Genomic DNA, 20,351 nt, shown 5'->3' on the forward strand with positions numbered 1-20,351 from the left:
AGATCAAACTAAAGATCTGTCCAACTTGATCTTATGAATAAACACTTTTAGGAAAAAAAAAAAAAAAAAAAAAAGCAGATCCCAAACGCCCGAACCACCCCAGGACTTCCCTAGCGGGACTCTCCAAGCCCACTCCACGAACTAACAGGACTGGGTGCTGCACCCACCGCCCCACGGGCTCCCCTCACCACACACACCCAAGAGCATCCAAGGAGGAGAAGGAGCCCCACACACCCCTGCAGCTTTCCGCCCCGCCCCGTGCACGCTGCCGCTCCACCGGGGACCGCCCGCCCCGTCCCGCTCCGAGCCGGCACTCACCAGGATCCGATCCGGCGGCCCCGTGAAGGCACAGACAGAGCACGGCCAGCAGCACCGTCTTCCCCATCTCGCGTCCTCGTTCCGTGCAGAAAAGTTTCAGCGTGTGTGTGGTGGGGGTGAGTTAAAAGCAAACAATAACAAAAATAGAATAAGTCTAAAAAAACACGACTCTAAATTAAAAAACAAAACAAACACGAAGTAGAACTGAGACGCTCCGGGAAGAACCCAAAGCAACAGCCACCCCCTCTAAAACCCTAAAGCAAACCACCCCCACTGCCACCGCTTTCTCCCGGCCCCTTAAGTCCCCGCCAATATGCAAATATGCAAATGAGCCCCCACACCCATTGGCGCACACCACGAGGCGTGGTTACCGCTGTCCCGGGCACAGGCAGCGGGGGAGAGGGACGGGCCGCTCCCGCGGGGCCCCGCGACCCTCGCGCCCCCGCACGGCCACGGGCACGGCTGGGAGCCGCCAGCTGCGTCAGCGGGTGCGGCTCCCTCGCCGGCCGTGAGCTCTCGGAGTGGGCGCTCTGCCCCCTCTCTTTGCCCCTCGGTGTCCCGCTGAGCTGAGACTCGCAGCCCGCCTTCCCCTGTGTTCACCGTCCTGGTTCCCCGAGCCCCGAACGCTACTTTCCCTCTTTCCTGTGCTGTTGTACCAAGAAGCAGCTGATCTCTGCTTGTAAAGCACCTTTTGCTGCTCGCTTGGAAAGCTTTTGCCAGTGCTTTGTTTTGTCAGCAACCAAGGGGGTGCAAGCTCGGAGTGCATGTTGCTGGAGGTTGCCATGTGTACTCCTCAGAAATGCAGAGTTGCCTTTCCTAGCTTTTCAGCTCTCCGTGCCCCTCTGCCAGCAGTTCACCAGCAGTTACTTTTTGCTGCTGCACAGGGTGAAGGATCAGTTATGCAAGGAAATGTAACAGAGAAATATTAAATTAGTAACGAGCCTTGCTTTTGTTTCACTGCATTGCGTTGTCAAAGGCTTGGCTTCACAAAGTGCTTTCAGTATAGGGGGGGAAGGAGGACTCCTTGGTTTTGACAACATGCTGCAAACGCCATTCACTTCAAGGGCAGCGGCTTTTCAGAGTGGAAATTAAAACACACCTGGTCCCCGTGGGCACAGCTGTTCAACAGGAGGTGGCTCAGGCAGAGCAGAGCTGGGCCACCTCTGCAAATTGTAATCTGATAAAAGACCAATAAGATCCCAGTGCAAGTGTGCATCTCAGGTTGGGTGTGAGGAAGAACTTCTCTGAAAGAGTGTTGAAGCAGCGGCACAGGCTGCCCATGGAGGTGATGAGGTCACTGTCTGTGTAGGTGTTCAAGAACCAGGTGGATGTGGCACTGAGGGATGTAGTTAGTTGGCATGGAGGGGATTTGGTGGTCTTAGAGGTCATTTCCAGCCTTAATGATTCTATGATTCGATGATGCCTTCCAGAATGCAGCTTTTTATATCCAAAAGGCTCTGGAAGAATTTGACAAAGGTGCAATTGAGACTTTCTTCCAGCCAAGATGAGCTGGGTGCAGGGCATAGAGCAGCACAGGAGATGGGCTGGGAACCAGGGGTTGGGGGCGAGGAGAGAGACCAGAGGGGGGTGCAGGAGAAGCACAGTGTGTGCTCACTGCTTGAGTTAAGTGTTGAGCATATCCTCTGACCAGTGGTTGCGACTCTCTCATCAAAACAATGGCAAGCATTTTCTCATGTCTTTTTTTGTTTCTTTCCAACTGTGATCTAAACAATGTGTTTTCTATTGATTTAATTTAGTTGAAGCTCTATAGTGTAATTTCCCCCCTACAAATCAACCTGGCTCCATCCAGGTTCAGACATCCTTCCTAGAAAATTCCACTCCCTGCAGCCAACATTTAGCAAATGATGAGAACAATGTAAAATAAGACTCCATAACACAGGCTGTCAGGCCACCATAGTCACAGGTGATACTTCCAAGCCACTGGAGCAAAACAGGGCATGAAGGCTGTCCCTCCCATCCTTCACAGTTATGCCAATGGCTACTGCAGGAAAAATAGTAAGTTGCAACACAGTGGTGAGAAGACATCTGATGCAGTGTTAGTGGCAGGTGGGATGAGGTAGGAAAGAGCTCTGCCAATGCCTGGCAGGCCAGCCCAGGGGCACTGCTGACTCCCACAGCCTCTGCAAATCTGCAGGCTGTAGTCAAAACTTCATTCCCACCCAGACAGTGGATCCTATCAATAGCCAAGGGCTGGCAGCAAATCTGAGGGCTTCTTGGAGTAAGATCTAATTGTTACAGTGGAAATGCCAGTTTGCATAATTTTATTTTATTTTATTTTTTGTTCCTTCTCATGGCCATGCCTTATTTTAAGACATGATCTTGAAAGTGTTATGCAAAGTCTCCACCTAAAAAAAAAAAAAAAAAAAAAAAAAAAAAAAAAAAAAAAATTGCAAACAAAACATTAAAAGCAAATTTTGATGTGATGAAAGAGAAGAGGCAGGGTGGGAGGGGGGCAAATCAGTTTTCTCAGATCTTGAACAAGTTGCCTAAGTCTGTTGTAAACACAGCTGCAAAATAATCTGAAATAATGGGCCTTCGTGAGGGCAGGATGTGCCTGACTGCCATGCAGTTGCACTGCTCTGACATAACATTTCTCCCAGCATATATGAAGTACTCATTCCTTGCAGATGGTCATGGCCAGACTGTGAAGGAGAATTGTAGCATCAACTCAATGTGCTTCAGTGCAGCCAACAGCTGTGAGTTTTGCTTCCTCGGTAAATCCTGTAGGGAAAGCTAAACTTGATCTGTGAATCAGAGCCTGATGTATTATTCTTGGGAATGCTGAAGTAAGTGGAAGGTAACAGAACTAAAATACATTATTTCCAATAGGGACGGGTGGGGAGTGTGGAGGCAGAGAGATGGGAGTTGCATAACTGGACTGGTGCTTGCACCCACAGACCATGTGCAAGGTTAGACTCAGAACAAGCCCACATGGGTCTGCCATGCAATGTGAGCAGGCTGGGTTGTGTGGTGCAGTTGGGTTAGACCTCAAACAAATTCACTGCCTCACACAGCAGCAAGTAAGGGAAGAATCAACCCCAGCACTTATTTCTACCAGACCTAAGGGAGTTTGAAACACAAGGCAAAAGCCTTTGTGTGTGTGAGAGAGAGAGACACCATGACTGTGAACATTCCTGTGCTGCTGTAGGTTCTCCTCACATGGGTAGATAGCTTGGGACAAGAGGTCATCCAACAAGCATTATATCCCTAGGAGCAAGCAAAAGCCTTGCTCTGTTGTACTACTTGTGAGGAGCTGCAAGTAGGCAGGAGATCTTTGTTTTCACCCTATGAATATTTAAGTTTTCCTCACGTGGAAGAGGAAAACGGAAATTAAATTCAGAGTCAGAGTAATTTTTCGTATGATTTCTCCTCCAGTAAGTTCATCATCAAGGAAGCCTTCCCACCTGCTCAAAGTTTGTTCAGAGATAACAAGAGGTATTTCTGAAGGGCTCTTCTTGTGAAAGCCAGCCACCTCAATAAAAACATGGCTTGAGGGTAAGAAATGGCTCTCCCCAGCCCGTGGGCAACTGCTCCTTCAGTCTCCAGTGTCCCACATGCAATAGGAGAAGGAAAATGCTAAACAATCTTTAGTGTTCTTCACTCTCTTGCCCTTTCTAGGTCTGTGTTATGGCTTGCTGCTCCCTTCCCATGTAGCCTTATCTTGCAGACAAGGTCCTGGCTAACTGATTAGCACAGGGCTTCATTCCTCTTTGCCCCACTCTCTGATTTTCATTTCAGAACGCAGGCTGCCCTGCCACATGCTTGCACGGAAAGACCTGGGCTCCAGCACAGCCTGTGCCGTGGGCCTGTGCTGCTATTTTCTCAACTACACTTTAATTAATTACCACGCTGCAAGCAGTGCCTGCCAAAGCCAACGTGCTGTCTGGCCAGACGCATCTTTCAAAATGCAATGCCAGGGGAGATACATTCCTGTAGCCTGCTTGGGGTGGCGGGCAGGGGAGGACAGTTCTGCTTCACACTCATTGGCTGCAGGCTGAGCCCCTCGCTGCCCCTCACACAGCTCCTAGCCCTGCCTGCAGTAGGGTAAAGATGACGTTGTCTGAAACTTCTGCAAGGTTACGCAAATGTGTGAGGGCAGGGGGGAGAAGGAGAAGGGAGAGCTCATGTCTGGGTGGCACTGCTCCATCACTGCAACACTTGGGCATGGTGGTGCAGGGACAGGGCCCACACCCTGGCAGTGAGGTGCCTGCTGGGCAGCCTTCATCCTCCCCTGCTTCTTTCATGCCATTAGCTAAGCCCATTCTCTAATCATGGGAACAGAACCCTCTGCTTGGGCCCCAGCCTGGCAGTCTGCGTCCTGCTTGCCGTGGGGACAGCAATGAGGCTGAGGCGGAATGCATGGCGAAGCCAGCGTGGGAAAGTGTGCGTGTTGTTTCTGTCTCAAGAAATGTACCAGGGAAGACAAGCCACTTTTCTGGCCTCTGGGCTCCCCAGTGAGGGATAGGATAATCGCTCACTTTCTGATTCCCCTTTACTTTGCTCTGCAACGCTGACAGATGGTGTGTGGTGCAGCCAAGGCTGGATTCCAGCTTGTATCTCCTCCGGTCGCTTGCGACGTACTCAGAGCAGATTCCTCCTTGGGTTGACATTTCCATCTCATCCCAAAGGGGTTTTGTTTTTAATTTTCATTTAAAGTTTAGGCTGAGCTAGCATTGCTGCTCTGGGCTTTCGCAACTTCTGTGTAAAATCTCCCTCCTGGCCCAGTGCTGCTGATGTGGACACCCAATCCAAGTGCTCATGGAGAGAAGGCTGTGCTCTCCCAGGACAGGTCAGCCTGCCTGCAGTCAAGACACGCTCATGGTGCACCACCAGGGACTGTTGAGGGATCTTGCAATGATTTTGTGCTCCTAGGTTTCACGTGCCTCGGTTCCATGACCAAAATTACAGGAGTTTATTCTTCTTCACGTGCATAAGTGGACACATCCATGTGTACATGTACCCTCCCCACTTTTCCTGCAGGATTTGTACATAGCTAGCTTAATGTAGACTTAAGATTCTGATGTTGGTTCCCAGTTCCTCTGTTCGGTATCAGATAGGCAACTAGATTATGCCAAGGAAAGGGGAGAAGTTAATTTGAGATCATCCCCAAGACTGAAGTGCAGAGCAGGAGAGGCAAGAGGCTGAGTATCTCTCTCTCCAGCTCCTGTTCAGTGATTCAAAGTCACAGAATCACACAGAATCACAGAACTGTAGGGGCTGGAAGGGGCCTCTAGAGATCAAGGCCAAACCCCCCTGCCCATGAAGGCCCCCTAGACCATGTTGCACAAATAAGGTGCCCAGGCAGCTCTTGAATGTCTCCAGAGGAGACTCCAGAACCTCCGTGGGCAGCCTGTTCCAGTGCTCCATCACCCTCAATGTGAAGAAGTTCTTACACTCATCTGAGTGGAACTTCCTATGCTTTGGTTTGTGGCCATTTCCCCTTGTCCTATTGCCACACACCACTGAAAAGAGTATGGCCTTCTCCCTTTGCCTCCCACGCATTAGATATTTATAGACCTGGATCAAATCCTCTCTCAGTCTTCTTTTCTCAAGGCTGAACAAACTCATGTTGCTCAGCCTTTCCTCATAAGAGAGGTGCTCCAGGCCCTTTATCATCTTCATGGCTATCCACTGGACTCTTTCCAGGAGATCCCTGTCTTGTTTGTACTGGGGAGCCCAGGTGAGGACTCACCAGGGCAGAGTAGAGGGGGAGAATCACCTCCCTTGACCTGCTGGACACACTGTTTTTAATGCACCCCAGGATCCCTTTGGCCTTCTTGGCCACCAGGGTACACAGCTGGCTCATGGCCAACCTGTTGTCCACCAGGACACCTCGGTCCCTCCCTCTGAGTTCCTCTTCAGCAGGTCAGCCCCCCACCTCTCCTGATACATGCAGTGTATCAGTGTTTTCCTCCCTAGGTTCAAGAATCTACACTTGTTCTTGTTAAACCTCATTTGGTTCCTCTCTGCACAGCACTCCAGGCTGTCCAGGTCTCACTGAAGGGCAGCACAGCCTTCTGGTGTGTCGACCATTCCTCCCAGCTTTTTATTATCAACAGACTTGATGGGGTGGACACTATACCCTCATCAAGGTCATTGATGAAGATGTTGAACAAGAGTGGGCACAGCACTGAGCCCTGGGGAACAGTACTAAATACAGCTCTCCAGCCAGACTCTGCACTGCCAAACACACTGCTTTAAGCTCAGCCAGTCAGCCAGTTTTCAGCCCACCTCCCCATCCACTTATCTATTCCACAAGATTTAGGTCAATGAAGCTTGGCCAAGTTTGCAAATGCACTGTAAAATTTCTTTCTCTGGTCTATCCTATTTGTCACATGTGAAAAAAAAAAACAATAGAATCATAGAATTGTTATTTCCATCTACTTCTTTTTTCATGTAACTTCACTGTCCTCACAAGCATTCTGACACTTTGTAGGAACGCTTACTTGCTATGGCCCCCACCCCAGACGCAAAAGTAACTTTCCCGACAAAAGTAGGACATGACAACCAGAAGAGAATATAAACAAGCCAGAGTAGGAGGAGAGAGGAGGGGCAGGAGCTGTAGTGACAATATCCCACCACTCTTTCAACAACCCTGATCACTATGTGAACTGTGAGAGGGACTGGAGACATGGCAGACCTGCTTCTGTTGTGGAGGCCGTTAGACACTGTAGACAGGCTCTCCAAGTTGGAAATGGATATTTTCCTTTCACTGAGAGCCACTGAGGGAAGTACCTCATCTTTCCATCAGGGCATTGGGTGAGGCCAGCACTGTCATGTGCTCAAGGCAACCACTAATGCAGGGGACCTTTTGCCTGATTTTAAAGCCCTAGAGTGCTCAGTCTGGCATTTTTAATGCAAAAGTCACATGCATGTCACTGAAGACAGAGAGGAGGCATGTCCCAGCTCCCACTGGAGTCAAGGGGCACCTGCTCTGCATGAGGGCAGCCTCTGAAACAGAAAACACAGTCAGGCCTCATCAAGGTAGTACAGATCTTTTCACTAGGCAGTCACATGGAGCAGATGGACATTCAGGTTTTTTTAAGTTCTCCAACACCATCTTCCTCCCAGCTCATTCCTGCTGTGCCCAGTGCATCCCTGAAGCTGTAGAAGAAAGCAGGAAGACCCCGATGTTGCTGCAGGGAAACTGCTGGTGGTGACACCACATCTGGGCAGCAGTTGTCCTCTGCAGATGTTGAGGCCTTGTGTCAGGGCTCTGCAGGGAGCAGGAAGCCAAGGAAAATGTTCAAAGTGGCCTGCTCCTATGTTCTGTACAGGACAGAAGGAGACACAGAGCTGAGATATCCTTCGGCTAGGAGGCATGGCACAGTCCAAAGTGTGTAAGGCCAGAGGGACACTGTGCAGGTAATGGAAAGCAAGAAAATTGTTTACTCTTTGTCTCCCTCAGGTGCCACTTGTTTCAGGCTCCAATGGATCCCTTATCTCCTTCCCATTCATATCACCCAATGTTTTCATGAGGTCCATGGGGGGAATATTTGTTTTTACATCTAGCGGTGAAGAAAGCCATCTTGTGTGTTTGTGAACAAGTTTGCAGTTGTGTGGCTGGAATGATGCCAACAAAAAAAAAAGGCTATTCTTATAAACCTTCCTGTTTACTTAGTATAGCAGCTACCTCAGTAAATGTTCCTGTGTTTAAAGGTATAAAGAGGCCATTCAAAGAGCCAATAAAAGTCTTAGAAATCTCCAGAGGATCAGACTCCAGGCATGAATTAGGTAATAGTGGTATTAGCATAGCCTGTTTCTCCAGGCAGCTGATAACATTGTAACTAACCAAACTATGACATAAATTTGCCAGAGGAAACAGGCAAAATAGCTCTGTGGGTTGTTTCAAATTACTTATCCTGCGGGAATCCTAAGAATCCCAGTTAAATAATTAGGGACATGTGAATTTGGTTTCCAATACTTCTGATGCCATGAGAACTGTAGGGAGGTGGCTTTTTAAAGGCGTATCTGTTCCTTTGTTGTTAAGTAAACTTCAAATATTCTGGGGTCATGATGCTCAAAGTCATATATATCCTTAAGGATTATTTTGTGTTACAGCAAGAACTAGGGGTTCCAGGTTTTCCCGTGTAAGACCATTACGGGAAAACTTTTTGACCTATAATTCTTAAGAAAATGAAATCATCCAGAGAAGTTCCTAGGACATGTACTGTCCTGGTCTCACTCCTGGCTGCCCTGCTTGTCTCCAGCCCAGGCCGAGCAGCATTCCTCCACACAGGCTGTAAGCACAGGCTGTCATGCAAAAGGCAGTTCCTGTCTCTTCTGTGAGCTCAGACTATTTTGAGCAGCAGTGGAGTTTTCTGAGAACATCTGCATTCACCATTCATGGGCTACTTTTGGATGTGCTTGACTGCATTGTGGATAGGCACCCTGCAAGATGAAATGTGGGACTCTGTGGCAGTAGCTCTGACTGAAGTGTGTGATCTTGAATTCGGATCTTATAAAAGCCATCTAAACCTCTCCTAAGTGTCACCATAGAAAATGTGAGTAGTTGCTGCTCCTGCAGAGCAGGAATGGGATGATTGTGCCCTTTGAGGCAGCTCCGTATAAGCCTACACATGTACCTGTTCCACCACCTGCAGAAGTGAGGTCATACAATTGCACACACGTTTTTTAAACTTGTGGTTTTCTGTAAATGCTGTGGTTGAGGTACAGGGCTGAACAGGCAGCAGAAGCTGAGGAAATACATGCAGCAGAAAAATGAATGCTACTCAGCCTAGTTTAAAAACTGCTGGGCTTTCTTTGCTTTGTTTCAAAAGACAAACGGTGAGACATTTCTTATTTACCTTCTGGTTTTTGAGGTTTAACCTTCTCCTTGTCAGACTCTTCTCTGTGGCCATGAGGGCTAAACATTTACTCTTCTGTAATGCAAGCTGTGAGTCCTGAGTAATCGCAGGACTAGAGAGAGGTCTTAAATAAACTACCTGCTTCCACAAGACTCACTCTAATTCCCAAGAGCTTCCACCTCTCTTGGGGTTGATGACCAGTTCACAAGCTGCCCCATGTTTTCTCTTGATTGTCAGCATACAATCAAACTTACTGAGCAATTATTGTACTGTTGTTTATTTATATTTGCCTTCAAGCTGGTGAAAAGCCACTCTGCTACTCTTTCAGCAGCTCATATCTCAGTGATGTAGTTTCTTGTCTTGGTGGAGCAGGTTTGTTTTCTTTGTTGTTGTTTTGGCCGATGGATTTCTTTTCCTTAACAGCATGAAAAGTGGAAAGCTTTGTAAAGGAGAGAACCAGCCTCAAAGGAAGTTCCACCTGTGGTCATGGAAAAAAACGGTTCCTACTTAAGTATTTTTCTTACACAGGGGAGAGCTAAATAAATTCTTTCTTTGTGTTTTCAGGACATTAGAGGACTCCGGTCAGAAGGGAGAACCATACTGTGAGTTGTTTTGCAGGCAATTGAAGAGGACAGTCACTGCCCTGTTCTGAGCTAGGCTGTCACCTTTATTCCATACCAAGATAAAGCAGAGACAGACAACAGAGCAAACAAAGCTAATGGGATAAGGCAAATTTGGGGCTGATTAGGCATGCCAAAGGAAGGAGTCAGTGCTCCATGGATAATTCATGGCGAAACAGCTGCAGGCTTCTCTTTGGAGGCAGAAGTAAAGCTCAGCAAAGTATTTTCAACTTAAGTAATTCTTGGCTTTGAAAACTCACATTATAACTCAAACACAATATTTTGCAGTTTTATGCTGAATTAGCTAAATTGCTGAAGATTAAACAATATTTCAATCAAAACTTTTCGGTTTTATATTTTTAAAGCAAAATGCTGCCTTTTAAAAATTTTCATTTTGGCATCTCATTTCAAATTTGTTCTCAAAATGTAGAAAAGCCATGCAACTCTTGAATACAAATCTGAGTACTGACACTGGTTTTATTGAGCAGCTGTGTTTGCCTCTGGCAGGTATATCAGCTGCAAGCTTTTTCGCTGCGCTAAATCTCTTTCTGCATACAACTACATTGAAATATCCCATGTAAAGCCACAAAGACAGGTTCAGCTGTTCTGTACTTCACATGAATGCCAGTCTCTGAGGTGCTAAGCAGCTATAAATGTGGTCCAGCTGGCAGAGCAAGACACGTAACATCTCCTTTGCTTTTGCTGGAACAGTACTAGCCAGAGGAGTACTCTACAAACATGCTGGCCTGACTGATCTGGCAGAAAAGAATCACTGTTAAAGATAACTCACATCCATACATCTTGTTCTGCACATTTAGAAACCCTGCAAAAGTTAAGTTGTACTTTTGCAGTGAAGCTCAGTACGACAAACAGTGTTAATAAGATGTGGTTCCAGACATCTGGGGCCTGTAGCAGGCAGGACATGTCAGGGCTGCTGCTTTTGGATTTGCCCCCACTGGTATATCTGCATTCAAACCAGTGTGTAGAGATGTGTGAATCATGCTATGAGTGAATGCTGCAGGATGAGCCTTCCCGATTTACCTTGCAACACAATAGAACAAAAAGTGGTTAATTGTCCAATTTTCCTATTAAGAGAGGCAAGAACAGATCTGTGTGTATATTATGTATTCAGTCTTTTTTTTCCCAGACATTTTGAATATCTGCCTCTGCACTGCTAGTTTCTATTACCAATGTTCTTTTTTTCTTTTATTTTCTGCAGGAAAAAAAAAATCCATAACATTTTCAAATGTTGAGTTTTGTCCAAAATGAAACACTTCCGTCCCCAAGAAGTAATTCCCAAAGCTTTATAATAACAGCATATATCTGAAAACCTTTGGGGGGGTGGAGGGAGGAAGGGAAAATCGGAAAATATAAGTGCATGAAGAATGCAGATGACTTTTTGTAATTTGACATCTGTATAATTGTTGGATTTGTTCCGGCTGGAAAGGTATTTTTTCCTGGAATTGCAGACTAAATGCTGTAAATCAACTCTAACCACCGGCTAGTAACTTCACAATAGCTGGCAGTGAAGGGTAAGGTTTCTTTACAGTGAAACAAGACCTTCTATTAGATGGCCTTTCTCCTGAAAAGATGATCCTATTTCTGTGATAAAGAGCTGATGCACGTGGAAACAAAACCGGGTACCTCCTCAAAGGGGAGAGCTACTGTGCATCCCAATGGAGTCTGGGAAGGAACTGTCTCATTCTTGCCAGCAGAACACCACAGCAGACCTTGGTCTTATTAAGGCACAGGGCTGGGAGCACTGATTGACTTAAGCAGGGGACAGTATTAATTTCCTTCCTGGGGCCAGCTGAAATATGTCAGTGTGTGTATTTACGCTTAGTTACCCTTGCTACTGCACTCCCTGTTGCTCAGTGAGAAATCCCCATCCTCAAAACTTTTACCATTGTTGGATGCCAGTATATAGAAAGAGTCTTACAGCCATGATGTATTACCTTGCCACCTGTCATCTGATGGTTACAACGTGTATTGCAAAAGATAAATTTCCAAAAGCTCTGTAAGCTGGGTCACCCCAGGAAGGGGGGGAAGGAAAAAAGGTAGCAGCTTAGAGGAGGAGTTTTGTAACCCAAAACTGAGCACAAAATTTTCTTGGACAGACATGGAGGAAGACACAGTGTTAGGGAACCATGCACAGTGCCTAACAGCTGATGAATGCTGTAGACAAAGGCTGAAGGCGAGTATTTCTGTGTCAATCAGCTTACTAGTTTTAGTCACACAGATTAGTGTATCTGTCAGCCTTCCCTTCAGCACCTGTTATTGAGGCAAAATCTGGAGCCAGAGGGACAGAGGCCTGGCCCGGTCCAACCACTGGTGCACTGCTATTCAGAATTTATTCAATGGTCCAGAGCTTAAACATCAGCCCTTAGAAGAAGTGTCAGAAAATCACACTCTGAAGTTCCAGTAATTCTAGAGCCCCAAAAACTTAGCAAAAAAGCCCCAGAATCCTGTGGAGGTTTGCTACTTTCCATGTCAGGTAATCCTTGCAGTTTGCGCAGTTCATGGAAGGACAGCATGAAGGAGGCCTCCCACTTACCGGACATGAATTCAAGCAGAATCAGTTTACTGACTTATTCTGTTATAACTTCTTCTGGCCTTTCAAAACATTTGGGATGAAAGTAGAACAAGAAAATAGAGTGTTTTCATGAAAATACTTTATTTCTTAATTATGTTCAAAATCCCACTGAGAACACAATTATATAAACTGTATGATCCACATATTGATTTATTTTTCTGACTGGTTCCTAATTTTTTTTCCTGCTATTCATTCTCACTCCACTACCCACCTTCAAAGACATTTGTAGAGTTGAAGTAGATAGTGGTAGTACATTTCTATCAATAAAGTCTCATGTGACAAGTCCCTTCTTTCAGCAGTCCTCATATAGTTTTCAGTTGCATGAATGCACCTCTTTCCTAAATCTTTTTCTTGTGTTGATCAGTTTTCTGTCTTGTTTTCAAAACACAGCTTTCTCTTTCACCCCACTGAAATCAAACTTGAGCTTAAGGGTCCTTGCACTTGGGTAAATCATCTCAATAAATCAGTGCTTAACAACCCAAGAGGAGTCCTATTCAGGCCTATTCCCCTCTAGCCTCAAACTTGCTTAAATCCCAGTCTCATGTTTTGTTCCAAGAACTTACACCATCCTTTCTCTCCCTACAACCACACAAACCCATTGGAAAATTAATATATTCCCCAAGGATGGAGAAGGGCAATCTAAGCCCCATGGGAGACCAGCCATGACCTTTTTAAAAGTTACAGGCCTTTCCTGTCTGACACAATCCTCTGGAGGGAGCACACAGCTGAAATTGCATGAACTGATCTTGCTTTGCAACCACTCTAGACAAATGATTGCTAAATGCAACTCAGGATTCACAGCAGAGTGTTTTCTACAACCTGCAAATACCTTCTGTTTACAGTTAAACTGGAGGTTAGTACAGATTTGGGGAAGGTATTTGATGCAAGGTTAATATCGACACCAAGATCTGAAAATATCTCATTGCAAAAATTACTCCTTGAATGCATATGCAGCGTGTCCTCGCTACCTTTGAAGACTTTTATTTCCTTACTTGGGCTTGTGCATTCTGATTGTATGAAGTATATATATTTAGCTCCCCATGTGAAAATATAAATGGAAAGGGGTCTTATGCTGGAGGTGAATTTGATAATGTGATACCTTCACTGTGAAAACTTATTGTGGATTTCGAGTAAAGCCTCCAGTGTGAACTAAGTCTTTATGCAGAAATGCTCTGATCCAGCTCACAATTAGCTTTTGGGCGTATACAAAATGGATCACATCACATTTATAAGTAAGACTTCAGATCACTGAAGACCCAGCACACAGGGAAACCTGAGAGAAACAAGCAGGAAAAAAATGGTTTTGTATCATTTATTGAACAGTTGTATGCTCACTGTCCCCCTTGGTAATGGAGCAGTACTCACTTTAATCCCCTTCAGTCCCCAGAGGAGAGTGTCATGGCAGAAAGCCAGCATTGCAGTTCTTCCTACTCACATGTTCAGCCATGTAACTCTTGAGTGAGTCAACTGGGAGAAAGATGATGGTGTGGTGTTCTTCCATACACTCAAGTCCATACCACCAACTTTTGGCTCTTGTTACATTTTTTCCCTTGCTCCTTATCCCCCAAGGATGCAATTCAGCGCCTAGAAAGTCAAACACAAGCTGTAAGATCTGATCATTAAATTTGGTCAGAGGAAAGTTCCAGTCATTTTATTTGGATGACACCCAGGATCTGATGAACAAGAGAACAAAGCAGATTTCATTCCTGATCCCACTCAAAAAGTAGCCTTGCTTCATGCTGCCTGAATAAGAATGTCAAGACTCACATCTCATGCCACTGCCAGAGATTTCAGACTTTCTTAGAAGATCTGGAACCTGGAGAAGAAAAGGCTCCAAAGAGATATAATTACAGCCATTCAGTATCTAAATGTGACTATAAGAAAGAATAGACTCTATCTGAGCCTGATGTGATAGGATAAGGGGAAATGGTTGCAAACTAAAAGAGAGGAGATTTAGGTTACACATAAGAAAGATAGACTTCTATGATGAGGATAGTGAAGCATTGGCATTGGTTGCCCAGAATAGGTGGTGGATGCCTCATCCTTGGAGACATTCAGGGTCAGTCTTCCAGCAACCTGGTCTGTCTGTAGGTGTCCTTCCTGGGCAGCTGGACTAGATGACCACCAACAGTTCCTTCCAAGTCAAATGATTCTATGATTCCATTATCTAATCATTTGACATCCATACTGGTGCTAAAGTGGCCACCCAAATTCATTAACCATTCTGGAAGAACTCAGTGCAATTAGGCAGTACAAGAGACAGACAACAAGCCATTCAAGAGAGAGCTGTCTGCATGAAAACTATTGATGTTCCTTCATGTTCTGAGTTGGGTATAAAAACCTGAAAGTTAAAAATATACACAAATCTGGAAGATCTTACATACATCATTTTATCAGAAAGATAAGGAGCAAGTCTCTTGGGAGCTACTGAAAAGAAATAGAAAGTTAAAGGTAAGGAAGTCTGGGTTATTTCCTTAAGTCTCTATCATAAGCAGTGAAATGCAAAAGAAGGAACAAAAATCTCCAAGGAGAAGCCCATCATTGTGCTGCAAAAGTATCCAAACTCATGAAAAATCAGGAAAGATCTGCATGAATTGGTTAATTATGCAATAGGACATAAACTTCTACCATTCATCCCTAGTGTACAGTTAGGAAAAAGACAGTATTACACAAATTATGAAACATACTGCTATTTTAAATTTTCTTCATTATTTGCTGAAATTAAATGCAAGCTAAGAAGTTCAGAAATATTTCTTAATACAATTTGGCCTCAGAAAAGGTCACTTGCTGCAGGAGAACTTATTCCAGTGGGGGTGATCAATGCCTTTAACCTGTAGTGCTCTCTCAGACACCAAGCTCTTCCCTCTTGCCATAGACAACTTATTACACTGGAGATAAATCATAGCTGAAGTCTTAACACATACCTGGAGCAAGAAATCCCTATCTTAAATCAAGTAATCCATATTCCTACCTTCAGCTCAGGCACCACACTCAATAATGAGTTTCTAAAGATATCTAGAGTAATTTTATCTTGTTTCTTCCCATGCAGGCTGCAGGAATGAACATTTCAAGTCTACAGGCAGGAACAGACCTGGTCTGGGGGTCAATACCTACCTGCGGTGAGCTGTTAAAGAAATTATAATACCTAGACCTGAAACATGATTATACAGTTCTAAATAAGTACTATAAAGATTTTACGATGAAATTCGTAGAAAAAGAAAAGAAGGCATGGAATGGACCCCAAATTGAAACTACACCCAAAGTACACCCTTGCACACTGTCAGCTAGCTGGACTAAAGGCCAGCATGGTTAAAAGATCTTGTAATCTCATTTTGTTACTGCAGACACCCTGAGAGGAGCCTGAACACCTTGCTGTGCATCAGTTTACTCCCTTGGGTCTTTGCCAGATGATACAGAAGACACACCGAAGCCTGCAGCAATTCATCTGAGGATCCTGGCCAATTTGTTTTTCTAGAAGAGCTATCACTGGCATATACTATGTGCTCTCACATGGCTCTAAAGCATACAGTTCCTTGCCAAACACAGTGATGGCTGTTTCTAACCAATAAATGACGTGATCTTTGAAGTACTCTCTCTAACTGAAGGAGAAAGCACAGAAATCCAATTTAAACATGCTTCAAGAGTGGTCTGATGGGACTCTGGGTGTCGGGTGGCTGTTTTTGTGCCCAAGGAACAGTGGGCTTCATGCAGGCTGAAAATTGTCTTTGCTACATGCTTGGGACATGCCTAGAAAGCTGGATTCTGCTTTTAGATGGCACCTGCAAGTTCCAGCCTAGCACAATGAGCATCTGGCACACCTCAGTTTGACACTAGTGCTTGCTCTATAAATAGAGGAGCACTGGGATTCAATGACTGGATCTGCAAGGAAACACACAGCCACTCTGTCCACAGCATGTTCTGACCAGGCTATTGTTACATCTCCTTGTTAATGAAGAGATATTCATTGACTACTAGTCCAGTTGTCACACAGTGTTTCAGGGGCACATGCAGAAAGTGTTAAAACAGTATGTCATTTTATGCCCTCTTGTACTCGTGGGTTGTTTTTCTAGCTTTCCGGTACCAAGCACAGTCCCATGGAGCTTTATATCCTGTTTTTCTCCTGCTGCTTCTGGTGTTTGGTAGGCAGTATAGATAATTAGAAACAAACAGCCCAAAACTTGCTTACACAACTTATCTCCTTTATGAAAGAAAGTATTAAGCCCCTTCATCACTACCACCTTCCAGAGGCTTTGCATCACTCTTTTCTGTGGCCTTTCATATCTGGAAAGTAACATGCTGCAACTCTGTCTGTGACAGAATCCAAAGTCTCCCAAAAGCTACTGGACAGATGATTAGTTTTGGTACTAAATCCTTGGTTTCACTTGTCATTTACACTATAAAAGACAAAATATTGTCATTTTCTTTCAAAAAAAGTTATTTTTACATCATTCAGCAATAGTTCTCTGAACACAGCCACATAAAGCATGAGCAAGGAAAGTGTCCTCTTTTTTCCCTTTTCTCTTGAACTCCTTCCTATTATAGAGCCAGCAAAACCAACCAGGTTTTCTAATAGAGGCTGAAACGCTCCTGGAAGTTCTGTGCCTGTGTTTCAGTGGTTCACCTTCAGGCTGGGATCTCCGCATTCACCAGCAGCTCCTCACTCAGGCACCTGAACCATTCCCAGCTCTTGGCCATTTCAGGGCTAATTCTGTCCTAGCAAGTGTATATCATACCAGTGATGACATACCCTGCAATACTAAGATCTTGGTTGGGAAAGGGCTGCCAACAGCAGAGCAGGGCCACAGCCAAGTTCAAGGAGAAGACACAGTGTGTTTTGTGCCTCTGCTACTGATTCGTGCTCCCTAGAGGACACTCTCAGTCAGAGGAACTGGATAGCCCAGGTCAACCTGTCCTGTGAAATTTGCAGCCAAGACCATCACAAGTAGAGGAGTGAGATTTCCTAACTGCTAGGGGAAAGGAAAAAAAAAAAATACAAAAGAAATAATCAACCTGCTGCAGCATGGTTTACTTGGCTGTCAGCTCCTTGATTACACAAGTGAAACAGAGACTTCTGTTATTTCTTATTATCAAAACAGACATCGTGCACATTCACTAATTTATTTAAACCAGCTGGTTTCCTAGCATACAAGCCTCTTTGTTTTCCACTCCCTTTCTTTTGCAAGTCAATCCTGGCTAAGATGTTCTAAGCATGACACTGAGTAAGCAAGTGATGAACTGATTTTAAACCCAAGGGGCTAATTTCCCCTAAACAACTCCAGTGTTAGCGAACAGTGTTTTTCTTCCATTGGCACATGAATAGACAATACATAATCTGTACTGCATTACATAGGAACGAACTACTGGAGCTATGCCTTGGGGTCAGCTATCTGTGAACCTTGTGGACCAATAGGTTCCATAATGGATCTGTCTGTTCTAGATAGAGAGTTTGAACATGTCTAAAATGGTACTGGATAGATGTGTTCAGGGACCTGAATTGCCCTCGAATTTTCCCTACGATACTGCAACCAAAAATGGTAAAGCCACTGCGTGAGAAGGCAACCTGACGCCTTCCATAAGAACATCCCACACCTTGTTATACGTCACTTTCCAAGAAGAATAGACTCTAGTGCTTTGCAGCAATTTAAAAATAAATCATGAAAGAATAATTGAAGTAGACTCCATAGAATTAACATACAATGGAATTGAAAGTATTTTAATTCACAGTGAGCATTGTCTGATGCTAATTATATTCTTCATTCAAGAGTCTTCTGTCTGGGACAAAGGAATATTATGATACAAACTGAAAAATATTTAACAGTGGTCACCTGATAAGGAAATGTATTCCCCAGACCTTGCACTTGCTACACAGCTCGTGTTCAGAAGCCAAGTTATTCAGCTCTGGTCAGCAGCAGGAGGGATAAGGTAGAAAACAGAACCTTTCAGATGTGGGTATAGAGGGAAGTGGCCTGGAGTCATCGTCTGTGCTCTGAGGTCTTGCCAACAGGGTGCCTTCTCTGTGGCACAGGTTCCTGGGCCTATGTCATCAAGGCCAAGGTTGGCCTTTCTTTGATATAGATCAAGGTTTCCTGCTGTAAGGGAGAGATCATACACAGTTTGGTCCATTTCATTTAATTGAACTCCTGAAATGGTGGACACGCATTCCAATGAGCCTTTTCTAAACAAAATATGGGTACAGCTCTTGATAGGATAGGGAAATCACTACATAACCAAAAGCAGCCTGATTGTCTTTGCCACAGCCAGCTTGTATGAGACATCAAATGCATTCCATACCTGAGTCAGATGCCATGCATAGCACAGAAAATAATGGCCTACTTGCCATGCAAAGAAAGGCATAGTCATACTGACCTCTGGGGCTAGATCAATGGCATGTGCAGCACATCATCTTGACAGCAAGAAGCAGAGTTTTCTAACAGATAGCAAAATATTGGTATTTGATCACCCATGCCCCTTGGTTATGCTGTATGGTTCTCCAGGGTTGAACTAAGCCTGCTTTCACCTTCAATCCTTTTTCTACGGGCTGTTCTCTGCACAGAATCCCCTCAGAGGCAGCCATTGAATCACACAGTCTCTCATCATTATACTTGAGACACATCACCTTTAGGTAGGTTTAGATGCTCCAGTGGGACACCTTATCATATTGATCTGGGCAGCGATACAGAGACAGTTAATTAAAAAGTTGTGCTTTGCCCTCTACTTCCCAGCATCAAGACATGATAGCCACTTGATTCAGAGATACCTGTCCAGGGTGATCTCAGTCGCGTCACTTAATGTATCCTGTCTGTCCTCTTTGGTAGTCCCCTCATGGGTGGGCTGAGAATAAATCTTCTGCCCATAAGTCTAATTGAGCAGTACCAGCTGCTGGGACAGTGTTCTAGGATACTCCCTGACAACAAAGACTTGAGACACCGAATTTTTCCCTTAAGTTATGTATGTATCTAAGTGGTTTTTTTGGTTGTGGTTTTTTTTGTTTTTTTTTGTTTTTTTTTTTTCCTGGATGCAGGACAACATCTGGGGGTTTCACCATTCAGACTTCCAGTTGCCTTTGTGCTGCTTGCCGTTCTCCTTATAAGCCGCATCTCTCCCAGTAGCCAGTGGGCACCAGTCTCCTGTGGCAGCACTATGGCCAACCCTACTTAGCCAAGTTCCCTTTCCTGGAGTGCTGATTCTCAGCAAAGTTGCATTTGCAGTGTCAAAACCAGGAACTTTCAACATCCACTTGGAAAACTCCCCCAGTTTATGACAGTGAAATTAAGTCCCATGTGCTTTATTTCCAGGACAGGAAATGTCTGTCCACTGGGGACAAAATGGCATTGTCACATCCTTGGCTGTCTGTGCCATGGAGTAGCACAGGACACGATTGCAACCATAACTGCAACCTAGTGCAAGACAGCACTGTAATTGCTGGTGGCACAGTTCCATTGAGTAGACTGTCTTCGTTCTTGGTAAGCCCCTGTAGAAATCACAGAATCACAGAATTATCAAAGTTGGAAAAGACCTAGAAGATCATCCAGTCCAACCATTACCAATAATTTCCAGCTAAATCATATCCCTCAACACAACATTCAAACATTTCATGATAAGGGCGTGTACTGGAGTTCTTTAAAAACAAGAATAATCACATCACATTACCCTGTTTATAATTTTTTTTACAGCACAGAACTACCTTGTTTCTGCTCCTGCCTTTCCAACAGGAAAATGCTTGATTTCCAGCCTAACTTCAGACTCTGGGTTTGGATGCTGTAGTAGTGTTGGGAAAGGCTGTACCACTTACTAGCAGGGTACCTCAAGGCGAGACTGAATGTTATCTCGGGTTTGAGGCACTTAAGAAAGTAAGCAATGCCACCTACTGGCATGGAAATGGAAGATTTAACTACTCCAGTGGATGGTGTGATGGAAAGAGGGTAAGGGAAATGGCTGTCACTGCTCTTCAGAAGGTCTCTTTGTAGGGAAACGCTTAGCAGCTAACTCACT

At 44.8% G+C, this 20,351-nt stretch overlaps 2 protein-coding genes and 1 long non-coding RNA gene across 9 annotated transcripts in view; 1 reads left to right on the plus strand and 2 right to left on the minus strand.

Annotated features, from left to right (window-relative positions):
* LPL (lipoprotein lipase) overlaps positions 1-606 on the minus strand; it is a 17,068-nt gene extending 16,462 nt beyond the window's left edge. Inside the window, exon 1 of one of the 2 annotated variants that reach the window (XM_015849636.2) lies at positions 319-606. In XM_015849636.2, the coding sequence (XP_015705122.1) occupies positions 319-385 (67 nt within the window). In that variant the 5' untranslated portion in view covers positions 386-606. The remainder of the gene's footprint in view (positions 1-318) is intronic. The other variant, XM_015849637.1, reaches the window with a different exon arrangement.
* An 8,044-nt stretch (positions 607-8,650) lies between these two features.
* Positions 8,651-17,350, plus strand: LOC107306436. Its single transcript, XR_001552118.2, has 2 exons — positions 8,651-8,843; positions 15,409-17,350. It is a non-coding gene; the product is annotated as an uncharacterized LOC107306436 (long non-coding RNA).
* The window catches only part of PSD3 (pleckstrin and Sec7 domain containing 3), a 138,773-nt gene continuing 130,841 nt past the window's right edge, over positions 12,420-20,351 (minus strand). For 3 of the 6 annotated variants that reach the window (XM_015849599.2, XM_032441492.1, XM_015849600.2), the window contains one exon: positions 17,460-19,830. In XM_015849599.2, coding sequence (XP_015705085.1) covers positions 19,645-19,830 — 186 coding nt within the window. In that variant the 3' untranslated portion in view covers positions 17,460-19,644. Of the gene's footprint in view, positions 13,944-17,459; positions 19,831-20,351 lie in introns of those variants that run through there. The other 3 variants (XR_004305693.1, XR_004305692.1, XM_032441494.1) reach the window with 3 other exon arrangements.

The sequence above is a fragment of the Coturnix japonica genome, chromosome Z (genome assembly GCF_001577835.2).
Source record: "Coturnix japonica isolate 7356 chromosome Z, Coturnix japonica 2.1, whole genome shotgun sequence".
Lineage (NCBI taxonomy): Eukaryota > Metazoa > Chordata > Aves > Galliformes > Phasianidae > Coturnix > Coturnix japonica.